Consider the following 13488-nt stretch of genomic DNA (forward strand, 5'->3'; position numbering starts at 1 on the left):
CAGTCTCCATCTTCAGCCCTTTTCCCAACTCCTTAACATCCCACTGGCCATCTAGGTACCAGACAGACCTACCTTCCATCTGTCTCCTCCCATCCTCCCTCTGTCCCATCCACTTTGACTCTAACACACTAGCAAAATGGGAGGAAACATTTCTGGTTAATCCTCAAATTGGGAAATCAGCTCAAACGTGTTCATTCCTCAGATATTTATGGAGCACCTGCAAGTTGCTAGCACTTTGATTCAAACAGTAGTGACACAATGTCCACAAGCAGAACTCACGGTGGCCGCTAGAAATAGCAAGTGGCAGGAACAGACCCAGAGCAGCCCCCGGCCCCAATCAAGCCATCACCCCTCACCTTCAGGTAGACAGTGCTTCCCGTTCCCATAAAACCTGGACTGGCAGTGGCAGCAGAAACCCGTGGCATAGTCAGTGCAGAAGGCATGCCGGGAGCAGCGCTCGTGGTTGTGTTCACAGGTCTCCTTGTTGGCAGCATTGTATGTGAAGACTGGAAAGTAAAACAAACTTGCATGAAAAGGACTAAGTGATTCTGGCGTCGTGGCTGCCAAGCTTCATCATGGACACAGCATCTGCTCCATAAAATCCATTTAGAGTGTAATAAACAAATGCAGTTTCGATGTTTAAGAGACAGGGATGACATTCAACGCAGGGGGAATGAACTTGCTTGGTCTTCTGGCAAGAAGCACTGCTGACTGCTTGCATCTGGTCTCCCTGCAGAGCTGGTGAGCACGGATGAGGCTGAGACCCTCTGTGTGGGGATAGGAAAGCCAGCCAGGAAGCAGGTCTTAGGCTGAACTGTACAAAACGGCCATTTTCTGGGTCAAAAAATGGCCAAAGGTCAGCAATTTTATATGGTTCAAACTACTAGCAATGAGTTTCTGAGAGGATGACGAAAGAGAAAAACTAACAAATGCGGTCTTATGTCTAACCATTCTTCTCTTCTTTTCGGTAACCCTGAACTTGAGAGGGAATAACCTATAGCTTGTCTTACTACCCAGGAAAAAAAAAAAAGTTTTTCTGAAAGAGAAGAAGGGTGTTAAGGAAAGAACACACATACACACACACCCCCTAAAGAACGTGCATGGAGAGGCAGGTCGAGATGGAGGAGGAGGAGCAGGGAACCCAGGCGTGAAAAGTTCTGGGCCTTCGCAGGGTTTCTTGTGGTGGGTGTGACCCAAACGAGATGTCTGGGCAGTAGTGGAGAGCCTGGGCACAGGCACCCCTCTCTAGGAAGCCATGTGGCCCCAGGTAAGTTCAATGCTCCAGTAGCTGTCCCTTCCATCTCCTGCTTATTCTGCCCATTAAAAAAAGAAAGAGGACCATTTGTGCTGCCAAGAAAGAAAGGAACTGGAGCAGATTCCATTGTCACTACAGCAAATGGCCACGGAGCTGGGGTGTGGCCAGGGGGGCTGGCAGACAAGAGAAGGCTTTCTCCGGACACTGGGGACGATGCCAGTCCCGAGCACGGCCACCAGGAGGCAGAGCGGCTGTGCACACCTCTGCCGCAGCATCCCCTGGAGCAGGGCTTGGGCGGAGACTCCCCGAGCGGACTGAGGAGGGAAGACTGCGCAGAATCTAGGGCTAGACTCCGGAGCTGCTGTGAGGAACGCGGATAACCTGCTCTTTGGAAAAACTGAGTGGCAGCTGCATTCCAGGACTAGGTCTGAAAAGGAGGAAATGGGAAGGGGAGGAAGAAATGGAAAACCCAATACTTACCCAGTATTCCAGAAGAGAACAGAAGACAAAACTCGGGGGCGGTGGGGGGAGGGGGCACCACCATAGAAGCTAACAGTGGGGCCAGCATAAAGACTTGTACCAGCAAGTCCTCCTTACAGCCAAGTGAGCATCGAAACAGTGCCTGATAAATGCCAGGCACTTTAAACGCCAGGAACTTAATTTGTTCAGTTTGCACAAGAGCAGGGACTTTTTTCAAATTCCTATATGCAGATAAACAAGTTTTGGCACAGATCAAACTGACTCTCCTAAAGTCACACAGGTGGCCAGTGTGGGATCTGAACCCAGAGACACTTGCTCCAGATTCTTAACAGCTGCACCTGACCACCAGCTGGTGGGGCCCAAGGACGTCTATCCTGAGAGCCAGGCAAAGGAGCTGGTCAGGTAACCAGCGTTAATCAACATAGACTTCGACCAGTAGAGTCTGAGTCACACTTCATGTATCAGACCGAATGGGAGAAGACAGCAGAGATCCCCCAGAGGGCTCTCTCCCTGACAGGAAAGCACAGGGAAGAGAACTGAGCAGCAGCAGCCACTTCTGGACAGTGTTTCCAGGTTCCTTTGAGAAAGCAGAGAGCTGAGGGTTGGCAGGACAGACGATCTTGACTCAAGTGGAATATCTGACTGGGAACAGAAAATAAAGTTGGTGAATCAAGATTTGGTACTGGGCCTTGAGCACATGGCTGAGAAATTCCAGCTCGTTAAAAATAGAAAACTAGGCATCACTCTGAACATTTGGGAAAAAATAAGAACAGGAAAGTGACACAAAACTCAATGCAGAAAAACAAAACAGATAATAAAAAAGATTGTAAAAGGTGGCTATGAGGAAAAACACTATGCATCATTATTTACCATTGGTTTAATAAGAAAGAGGGGAGGAAAGCCCAGTTTGAGTAAAAATAAATGAATGTAACTTGTCAAAATCTCCGATTCCTCCAGCTCAGAAAGTCATGACTAAAGTGTTAAGAAGCGGCCCCTGGAAGGACTGGCACACGTGTGAGTGTGTTCATGGCCTCAGCTGCCATCAGGACCCTCCTCTCCTGGAGCATAAGGGAACTGGGTGGCAAAGCATCCACGTCAGACACTCAACAGCAGCCTGGCTCAGATGGCTCCACGGAAACCACAGAGATGTACAGTCTGTTTCTTCCTCTCCAAAATCAGGATGACCCCCCACACACACATACCCCTCATCACCAGAAATCACACTGTTTCTCAGCGGACTTCTGGATGCAAAGGTGAAAAGGTGATCTGATGCAGGACTAAAGGGTAGTCATCTTCAGGAAATTCAGGTTAAAAAAAAAACTTGGTATAGATGAGCCTATTTCCAGGGCAGGAATAGAGATGCAGATGAGAGAAGAGGTATGTGGACACAGGGGGAAGGGATGAATTGGGAGATTGGGATTGACACAGATACACTACCATGCGTAAAGCAGATAGCTAGCGGGAACCTGCTGTAAAGCCCAGGGAGCTCAGCTCGGTGCGCTGTGATTACCTAGAGGGGTGGGATGTGGGTGGAGGGAGGCCCAAAGAGGGAGGAGATATATGTGTGTGTGTGTGTGTGTGTGTGTAGCTGTTTCACTTCATTGTACCGCAGAAACTAATGTTGCAAAGTGTTCGTATTCCAATTTTCAAAAACACAGTTCTGCCATCACATTAATAAATGATGGGTTTGTATTCAGTTCAGTTGCTCAGTCGTGTCCGACTCTGTGACCCCACTCTTTGAGCCTGCCAGGCTCCTCTGTCCATGAAATTCTCCAGGCAAGAATACTGGAGTGGGTTGCCATTTCCTTCTCCAGGGGATCTTCCTTACCTAGGGATTGAACCCATGTCTCCTGGATTGCAGGCAGATTCTTCACCATCTGAGCCACTAGGGAAGTCCTACAGATGTGTAGAGTTGGGTTAGTTGAACTAAACTACTAGGCAGAGGCATAGCTACGCTATGGGTAAAAAGAGAGGCTTGGCAGTGTAGCCAGCAACATACAAATGCAACTGTGCCAAAGTTTAAAAGTTTATGGGCACACTGTCTGCATGTTTCTAACAAAAAATAAGTTAGGCCCCCATGAAAGTCTGTTACATGACTGACTATAATTATAATGGGTTAGCTACTGGTAGGCTGGTTTGGGGATCTTTTAAAACTGTGTATGTAGGGGGGAGGGGAGCTGCATGCTCAGGATGGGACTTGCTGAGCCAGGAATACAAGCTGTGCTTTCCAGACCGTGCAGGCCACACCAGGGGGAACGTGGGTATGCTCGTGGTCAGAGGAACATCCAGTTCCTTTTCTGTACCTGCCTCCATGTGCAGATGAGCACATGTAATACTGGCAGTGTCAACCTAGGTGAAAAGCAAAGGCTACCATTTTCTTTCAGTAATTCAAACAAGTATTTACCAAGAACTCCCTATGCACCTGGCCCTGGAGTAGGAACTGAGGATACAGCAGGGAACAAGAGAAACAAAAATTCCTGTCCTGGACTTCCCTGGTGGTGCAGTAGATGGAAATCTGCCTGCCTTGCAGGGGCCATGGGTTCAATACCTGGTCCGGGAAGAGTCCACATGCCTCGGAACAGCTAAGCCCATGCACCACAGCTACTGAAGCCTTCGTGCTCTAGAGAGCCGGTGCTCTGCAGCAAGAGAAGACGCTAGCAATGAGAACCCTGCACACTGCAACCAAGACTAGTTCCCCCATGCTGCAAACAGAGAACACCCTCGTGCAGCAACAAAGACCCAGCGTGGCCAGAAATAAATTTAATTAAAAAAAAAAATTTCCTGTCCTGAAGCTTATATCCCCCTCCCTAGACAACAGTCAACAGACAGGTAAATTATTTGGCATGGGGGATAATATCCAGAGCTATGCAGAAACTTAAGTCCGGGAGGGACGGGAGGGCGAAGGTGACTCTGGGCAGAGGCCTGGAGGAGAGGAGGATGAGTGAGGGCAGGCACGCCCTGTCAGGCAGGCAGGCATGTGGGAGAAACAGGGACAGGGAGAGGGGATAAGGCCGGAGAAGTAGCTCTGGCCACTTCCTGTCAGGCCTGGAAGGTCGAGGGGAGGATCTGGGTTTTAGTCTGAGCGAGGTGGGAAGCTGCTGGAGGGTTTGGAGCAGAAGGGTGATGCTGTGTGGTGGGGAAAGGGGCAGTGGCTTGGTCGTTGGAGGTGCTCACGGAGGGGCTGGAGAAGGGACCAGATCTGGAGTGCTGTGAGGTGGAGCTGATGGCTGATGGACTGGACAGAGGGAGAGAACAGGAGGAGGAGTCGGGGGTAAGGTAGAGAGAGGGGAGGCGGGTGGGGAGGAGAAGAGGAGCAAGAGAGGGCTCCACAGGGATGTTCATTTCCTGACATGGGAACTGGAAGCCTGGAGCGGCCACTTACTGGAGGAGGTCTGTGGGAGGTCAGTTCTGACAGCACCTTTGAGGCACCTGGGAAGCTCCACTCTGGCTCTGACAGGTACTTACATCTTCAGCATGGTGCCAGGATGAGGGAACGCTGCCTTCCTTCCTATGAATTCTGGGAACTGCTGCATCAGAATCACCTGGGATCCCAACTAAAAACGCAAATTCCTAGGGCACACCTTTGACCTACCAATTCAGACTCAGTGGGCGGATCCCGAGTCTGCACCGTAGCCACTCCTGGGGTCTCTTATGCCCATGGATGACAACGGTCAGCATATTTGCAAACCGTCCCTTTCTGAGTTGGAGAATGCTGTTTCATGTAGTGAATGAATTTCATCTGACCAATTAATTAGCAGCTCCTGGGGTGGGTGGGTTTCAGGGAATGCTTTAGCATTCACTCCTGCCCTGGCTGAGAACAGGATGCTGCGTTGGATGGCCCACTTAGGCTAAGTCTCCAAGTGTGGCACGTGAAGATCCTTAATGGAGGAAACCAGGTGCCCAGGACCCAGGTCTTTATCTGGGCAAGAAAAGCCAGACTTCTGGCCAATGTACTTCTCAAACTTCTATGGGAACTGCAGGTAGATTCAAGGATGCTGAACCCCATGGAGGTGGGGAATCAGTGTCTGAATCCCAGATGGATGAGATGTGCAGTGAGTACCTTTTCTTTCTCAGTGGTCATTTCTATGCCTCTTTATCTCACAGTTGTAAATGTGTTTTCACACACTTCTTCCTGTTCCACAAAGACTATGTGATCTTCTGGCTCTAAACCCCACACTCCTTCCCTCATATCAGCAATACTCAATTGAAGTGGACTTCAGAATCACTAGGGACCTGGCTTAAACAGGCAGATTCTGGGTCAGAAGGTGGAGGAGGGGTGTGGAATCAGCATTTTAAACCAGGGCCATGAAAGAAAGAGCCCCAAGTGGACTAGAGCCACACTTCAAGAAATCTAGCTTTCATCCCACAGATTCCTCTCTCCCAAATTTTACCCACTGGGCAGGCTTCACTCCAGACGCTCTGGGGGCCCACGTTCTGCTTGGCGGCTCCTGTCACAAGGGAGGGACAAGTCTGCTGGCAACTAGGACCTCACAGGAGGGTGGAGGGCAGCCAGGTCTGAATAGGCTCAGTTTGCAGCAGTTTTGTTAAATGAGGTTAGACAATTGCTAAAAGAATCTCCCTATGAGGATTTAAAAAACGTCATTTCTTTTTTTTTTTTCGTTAAATGTTTTTTCACTCTTTTCCTATCCTTAACGGAAAGAAAAAATGAGGGTGGAGTCACGGGGCTATATCAGGAAAAAGAAAGAGAGGTGCTGCCAGGGCACTTGAGATTTGTCCTAACTGGGAGATTTTCACACAAATGGAAAACTCATCCTCTGCACTTATTCTGATCCATCCTTCAGTCTTCATTTCTCCAAAAACCCTTAAGCACTCATCTTCAGCCTTGGCCCAGCCACATGGAAGACTGGCAGGCTCCAGGGTACAGACCAGATTCACCGTGCAAACGGGGACCAAGGGCTTTCCTGAGCTGGCCCTGCCTCTGGCAACTGGGTTGACCTTTACTTTAACAGCTCTTCCTGCTACCTCAAGATAAAGAACCTACATTTTTCACTGCAGGACAGAGTTTTTCTAAGTTTCCCACCTCACAGCATGATAGACGAATTAAGAAAAACCACATCCAGCTTTATAATGAAAAACAGTAGCAGGCTTTTCCCTCCAGTGTTCATTTGTTTTTGGTGTATATGTATGGTACATAGTGAAGCTGGCTGGGCAAACAGGTATTAGGACCCTGTTTTTTGTTGAGGGGAGGGTTACATCTGACCCTCGAAGGCTCTCCCTTAAGGTGTCTTCAGCGGTATGGGCGACCCTCTTGTTCACATCCCCTCAGCAACCTGGGGGTGCCCCCCACCCCTGGAGAGGGGCTTTTGTGTCTGGAAGGCTGGGTTGGGCAGCAGAGCCTGTTTGAGTTCATCCCAGGGTAGAAGCTACTTGAGACACATCCCTAAGGCCTTTCCCAAGGCCAGAAGCCACAGGGAAACCCTATTCACGTCTTGGGCCTTCCCTGCATGACTGCCATCCGAGTACAATCAACAGGATCGCAGGCCAGAGTGAGAACGCCTGAGGGTGCTGAAAGCCAGGTGTCGCCTTTCCAATTCATCATGCAGACTGAGGTCAAATTAAGCTCCTCATTGCACCACCTGGGCAGGTAGGTTTCAGAATCTTAAGAATCTCTATGGCCCCTGTGAATCAAGCTCGTCCCTGCTGCCCACAATACTGGCTCCAGGCAGCAAAAGCCTTGCTGGCAGCTGCCTCTTACACCTACCCTCTATAACTCTCCTCTCTCTCCCCATTTCCACCTTATAACCTCCACTCTTGTCACTCCTCTGTCCAGAATATGCCCCAATTTCTCTCTCCCAAAACTGAGGCCTTGACCTCAAGACCTGGCTCAAGTCCTCCTTCTCCAGGAAGACGTCCCTGACACACCACAGGTGGATCTGCCCTGCATGGTGCTTACTCTAACCTTCCATGGCTCTGCTGCAGTCCTGGCCTGCCTCTTACCCCAACAAATCACTCAGTACTTCAGGCTTCCGTCTCCTTCTCTGCACTGTGGGAAGGCTCTACTGCGCAGGGCAATTCTGAGGATTAACTGTGCTAGTGGCATCCAAGCAAAGTTCCCACTCAGAGTTCAAGTGGACACCCAATAAATATGAGTGAAGACTTCCACTAGTGCCCTGATCAGAGGAGGGTCAGGTAATTTTTGGTTTGACAACAAGTTTCCAGAGTTGCTTGGAGAAACAATACCCCTGAAACAGAGAAAGTTTGTGCAGCCAATTTACTGCTAGTTTTGTGGTCTACAAAAAGATAACAAAGAAAACAATAAGCTTGAGGCTAGAACTAGAGTGAAATTGGGACATTCTTGCCTGGTGTGGACATGATCTAAAAAGAATCTAGATTTCTCAACAAAAAGTCTATAAAAATAAAAAAAAATTTTTTTTTCCTTAGGGACTAAAGAGAAGGGAAATTATTTAATTTCTTGGTTTAGCAAGTTAACCACTATGAAACTTAAAGGCGAAAGTAAAATCTACTGGGACTGGTGCTTCCATGCCCAATTTTAATTCTTGCAACTCTTCGATGAGGTCCCAGGCGGCGCTAGTGGTAAAGAACCTGCCTGCCAATGCAGGCGATATTAGACTTAGGTTCGACCCCTGAGTTGGAAAGATCCCCTGGAGAAGGGCACAGCAACCCACTCCAGTATTCCTGCCTGGAGAATCCCACGCACAGAACCGAGCTACAGTCCACAGGGTCGCAAAGAGACACAACTGAAGCAACGTAGTACACACAGCACACACACATTATCTCTGCTTCACAGCTGAAGAAAATGAGACTCCAACAGAGCAAATGTCTTATCCTAAACCACATAACAGAGCTGGAAATCAAACTCAAGTCCATTGAAAACCAAAATCCACACTCCTCCATTCCATCATTAGAAAAAGCTGGTAACGTGGCTCAAGGCTGGCATTTTAGCAGGCAGTGTTCAGCGTGAGTCTCGGCCACCCCATCCACTAACTTTCCCAGAGGGAGTCCACTTTTGCCTGATAGACTTGGGGGATGCTAATGTTTTGTTTGAAAAAACAAACATCACTGCCAAGAAAAACCAAGTAATAACTGCACGGTTCTATACAGTCAGCCCTCTGGTGTCCACAAGTTCAGCAACTGCATATTCAAGAAGCTGAGGATCCTGTGCTGCATTTAAGATCCACGGTTAGGGGAACCCACAGCTGGGGGAGCTGAGGTTGTAGAACCGGGGATCCGAAGGGCTGACTGAGGGCCTTGAGCATACACAGATTTTGGTTTCTGCACGGGAAGAGGGGGTCCTGGAACAAGTTCCCCGAGGATACTGAGTCTTCCTAAAGCCTGAGATGAAATCAGAGGTTCAACTATTTTTCATTTCTGCTTTCAAGTTTTAAAGCTTTCTCTCTCTGCTAATATGGTGGCTGATTTTTCTTTTTTCAAAGTTCAAAAACGTATAGATTTTTCCCCCTAAATGTCTCATTGTATTACCCAGATGTTTCAAACGCATGTTGCCATTTCCGAGATGTCAGGGGTAGGCGTTATCTAGCAGCTGGTAAATATCATAGTTCATGCCCCACGAGAGTTATGGCTGCTGCCTCTGTTCTCTATGGCCAGTTCCCTTGGCCTCCTCCAGTTACGCCGCTTCTCTCAGCCCCTCACAGCTCAAAACAGGGCGTGCAGCCCGTTCTTCTTAACCCTTTAACAAATCACTCTAGGGATCTGCTTTCTAATATTCCAAGCTCTTCTCAGGGCAGGAAGTCACAACCCACAAATGAAAAGACCACTTTGGAGCATATCTTTACCTCAAAATCTCTTTGGTCAACAGAAACCAACACAATATTGTAAGCAATTATCCTCCAGTTAAAAATAAATATTTTTTTAAAAAAAGAAAAAACAAGTCTTTGATACTTGGCTTTATATTTTCTTTAGATATATGTCACTTATGCTGAAAATTCAGGAGACTAGACTAAAAAGGTGTGAAGGTTCTGAAGCCTCCCCATAAAATTTGCATCTCTCTCTTGAGAGAAAGGCAGTCCTTAGGCACAAATTAAGGCACAAGTACTTAACAAGCCCACTCTTCCTTCTCTACCGCCCCACCCCCATTCCCACTGCTTTAAATCCTCTGTAATTAGTAAAAGCAGCCACCACTTATTAAGATCTAACTAGTACAGACACTAACCTAAGACCTTCATTATCTCTTTCAATCCTCTCAACAAATTTAGGAGAAACTAGAGGTTTGGGGTTACATGAAGCCAGCATGACAGCCAAGATTCAACCCTAAGTCTGACACCAGTGTTCTCCTTGTCATCATTACCCAGCGTCACCACAGTCACGAAATAGTTTCATCCCCCACCTCGCAAAAGAAGCGCTTCTTCAAGCAAATTCTTGCAGGTCAGGGGCCACTGCAGAACCACCTGAAAGCTCTTTTGCTAGGTCAACCTGTTTTAGAGTAAAAAGTATGGGAAACAGGAAAGGTGAAGAAAAAATACAAAGGTTCTAAAGAATGCTTTCACCTCTGACCTCTTTCCTCCTGTCAGAGGTCAGATGAGCAGTCCCTGGAACAAATGGGATAAATCTGTGGCCAGTTTCCCATTCAGGTGTTCACATAAACCTGACCTGACAAGTCTCGCCTTCAAGAGAAGGCGACATGGGCTCCGTGTCTATATTAATTAACCGAGGCCTTCCCTGGGCATTTCTCTGCTGGCCCCTCACTCTGGTCAGTGAGTCATGAAATGAGGACAAGGCTCCAGGGAGCTGAATAGCACAGCTGCACAGCCGTGAACCAGAAATGACAAGACACAGGTGGTTCGAAGTTTTCTCCCCAGGGGTCCCCTCTCCCACACACTCCACCACCATGTCCCTAACTGAGGGGAGCACTGAGGTCATCCCATTATGGAGGAAGAATCTGGAATGTTCATCCCAGCCAGAACAACTCATCACTTGAAACTAAAGCCCGAAGCCCTCTATCACCATAATATGTGTGAGGCCTCAAAAACGCTTTACCTTTGTTGAACTTTCAGACTAAAATACTTCATTCCACTTGAGAGCGTAGCTGGCATGAGCAACCCCCAGTTTTTCCCCACGTGCTTCAAGAAGCCCCTTTTTTAAAAAAAAAATATTATTAATGGTCAACAGATTCCAAACAGAATTTGCCTGCCAAGATTTCTTTGGCAAAGAAAAGATACTTGGGTTTTAAAAATAAGTCCCCAGCTTCTTTTGCTAAACTCTTCATCTACATGCTTGAAAGAAAATTCATGAGTCTCTGCAAGACCAGCATTTTTTTTTCAATGAATTCTTAGCACCCAGGGTTCAAATCCACTTACCCTCAGTGTTGGAGCTGATGTCGTCCTCCACCCCGACCACTTGCCTCCGGTGACCCAGGTGCGGGGCGTGGTCGGGCCCAGGGTAGTTGGGAAGGGCCGCCTCTCCTCCAGGATGGGCTGGAAGAGCATCCTGGTCGGCTGGCCCAGCTCCTCCCTCTAGGGAGGGCGGCGGGGCTTCCCCGGGAGGAGCAGGTGAATCTCCTTCAGTCTCTGGAGGAGCAGGGACTCTGGTCCCTGGCTGTTGAGAAGACTCGACTCGCTGTTTTAAATCTGGGGCATTGGTCTCCCCCTGAGGTCTCCTCTCTTTGGCGTGAGGGTCCAAGGGGGAAGCTTCTGTTTCAGTTCCACCCCGAGATGCTGAACGTGGCACAGGGGAGGCCAGGTCAGAATCTGGAGCAGAGATCCTACCTCCTAAAGAAACATCGATTGTGCTGTGGCCATTTGATGCCTCTGCTGGCTCACTAGGCGGGTATTCGATTTCCTCCTCATTCTCATCATAATCATCCAAAGTGTCCTGAGTGTAGTCATCCTCCAGGGTCACGGCATGGCTGAAGGACTGTCCCAGAGGGGCCCAAGGACGGGCTTTGGAAAGGACTCCTCCAACGGTCGCTGGCCTGACGTTGTCCAATGGGGAAGTGCTGCCTATGTGAAAAGCCCACACTCCAGGAATGCCCAGGTTGCTGTGTCTAAATAGAAAGGAAAAAAGATATTGTAGCATACGTGTCCACCCACCACCTTCTTACAAAGGTGAGCAATTTATTTGAAAACTGAAAGACTATTCAGATCAGATTAAGTTTTCACTGGCAGGAAACCAAACAAAACCAGACTTACATGATAACTGAAAAGCATTATATTGGAGTTTTGATGCAAACAATCTCTTATTAAACAATGGGTTTCAAAGGCCATATGCCTACTGCCGGACACTCAAAGCAGAATTCTGTACTACATGTTTTATCTAAATGGCTATATGAAAACACCTAGGGAACAAGGGCTTCCCTGCTAGCTCAGATCGAAAAGGATCTGCCCACAACATGGGCGACCTGGTGTTCAGTTCCTGGGTTGAGAAGATCCCTTGGAGAAGGGTATGGCTACCCACTCCAGTATTCTTGCTTGGAGAATTCCATGGACAGAGGGGCTTGGCAGGCTACAATCCATGGGGTGGCAAAGAGTCAGACACAGCTGAGCAACTAATACTCCCTGATGACTCAGTGGTAAAGAAGCCTCCTGCCAGTGCAGAAGACACGGGTTCAATTCCTAGGTTGAGAAGATCCCCTGGAGAAGGAAATGGCAACCCAATCCAGTATTCTTGTCTGGAGAATTCCATGGACAGAGGAGCCTCGTGGGCTACACTCCATGGGGACACAAAGAGTTGGATATGACTTACCTACTGAACGCAAGCACACACACACTTTTAACAAACTCAAGAAAACATATGCTTAAACATTTCTGCCAAACACCTAAATAATAATGAGTCCTTTTTATTTAAGAGCTAATTACATGCCAAGTGCTTAACATTCTTCAACACAACTTGCAAGGTAGGGGCAGTGATATGCCTGATTTTTCAGAGGAGAAAACAGGTTTAGAGAGGTTAACTAATCTTCTTAAGGTTGCACAATAATAATTGGCAGAGTTTGGACTTGAATTCAGTAATAACACCAAAGCCCATGCTCTGAATATCCATGTCATGTCAGAAAACCAGTACACTATAATCAGTCCACATCCTAATTATTTTACACTACAGACCGTTAGAAACATTTCGCTGTTTAGTCACATGGATCATTCAATTAACTAATTCACAAACCCTGGTAAATCAATGTCAAAAAACTCAAAGAAATAGAAATATCTAAGTATCAAAAATGTTGAGCAAATGTAGAACAAAGGTAAGGGCGGTGGGGATAAGAAAGCAGGTTAATTAACTGCCACGGGTCACAGGTGAGAGATGTCCAGAAACATCTGGAGCCAGGGAGCTCACTTCTACACCTCCACTAGAAAAGAACACAGGCTCCATTCAGTCTTCCAAATATCCCAGCGATCCATTATTTTAGTCAATGATACATTCTAAAGAGAATAACCCCGCAAACAATTTTTTTTTAAAAAGGAAAAACCCGAAGAAAGAAAGCGTCTGGCTGGCTTGAATACACCCATTTCTATCCTATCTGGTATATGGACCAAACACCAGGCGCTCAGTCTCTCATGCTGTGGGATTTTCTCCACAGTCAGTCCATGAAAAGTCAGTTAATGACTAATAATATAACAGGAAATTCATTGACTCATATGAGGACAAGAGAATTTTGCTCATTTGGGCTGGTATTCCTCACCTCCATGTGGGTTTCTATAGCAATAATATTTATTAACACAGTTCCAAGAATCAATCAATCAGTCCCCACTCCTTCACATGTTGTTACCACCACTGCTGTTGTAATTAGTTTAGGGAAACGAGTGTAGAAAGAAAAACTT

The 13488-nt window shown here is 47.5% G+C and overlaps 1 protein-coding gene across 1 annotated transcript in view; it reads right to left on the reverse strand.

Moving 5' to 3' along the window:
- Positions 1 to 13488, reverse strand: part of NID2 (nidogen 2) — an 83154-nt gene that overhangs the window by 54871 nt on the left and 14795 nt on the right. Inside the window, exons 4-5 of the mRNA XM_052646617.1 lie at positions 11032 to 11717; positions 357 to 506 (exon numbers count right to left, since the gene is read on the reverse strand). Of these exons, the coding sequence (XP_052502577.1) occupies positions 357 to 506; positions 11032 to 11717 (836 nt within the window). The remainder of the gene's footprint in view (positions 1 to 356; positions 507 to 11031; positions 11718 to 13488) is intronic.

Source organism: Budorcas taxicolor, chromosome 10 (genome assembly GCF_023091745.1).
Source record: "Budorcas taxicolor isolate Tak-1 chromosome 10, Takin1.1, whole genome shotgun sequence".
NCBI lineage: Eukaryota > Metazoa > Chordata > Mammalia > Artiodactyla > Bovidae > Budorcas > Budorcas taxicolor.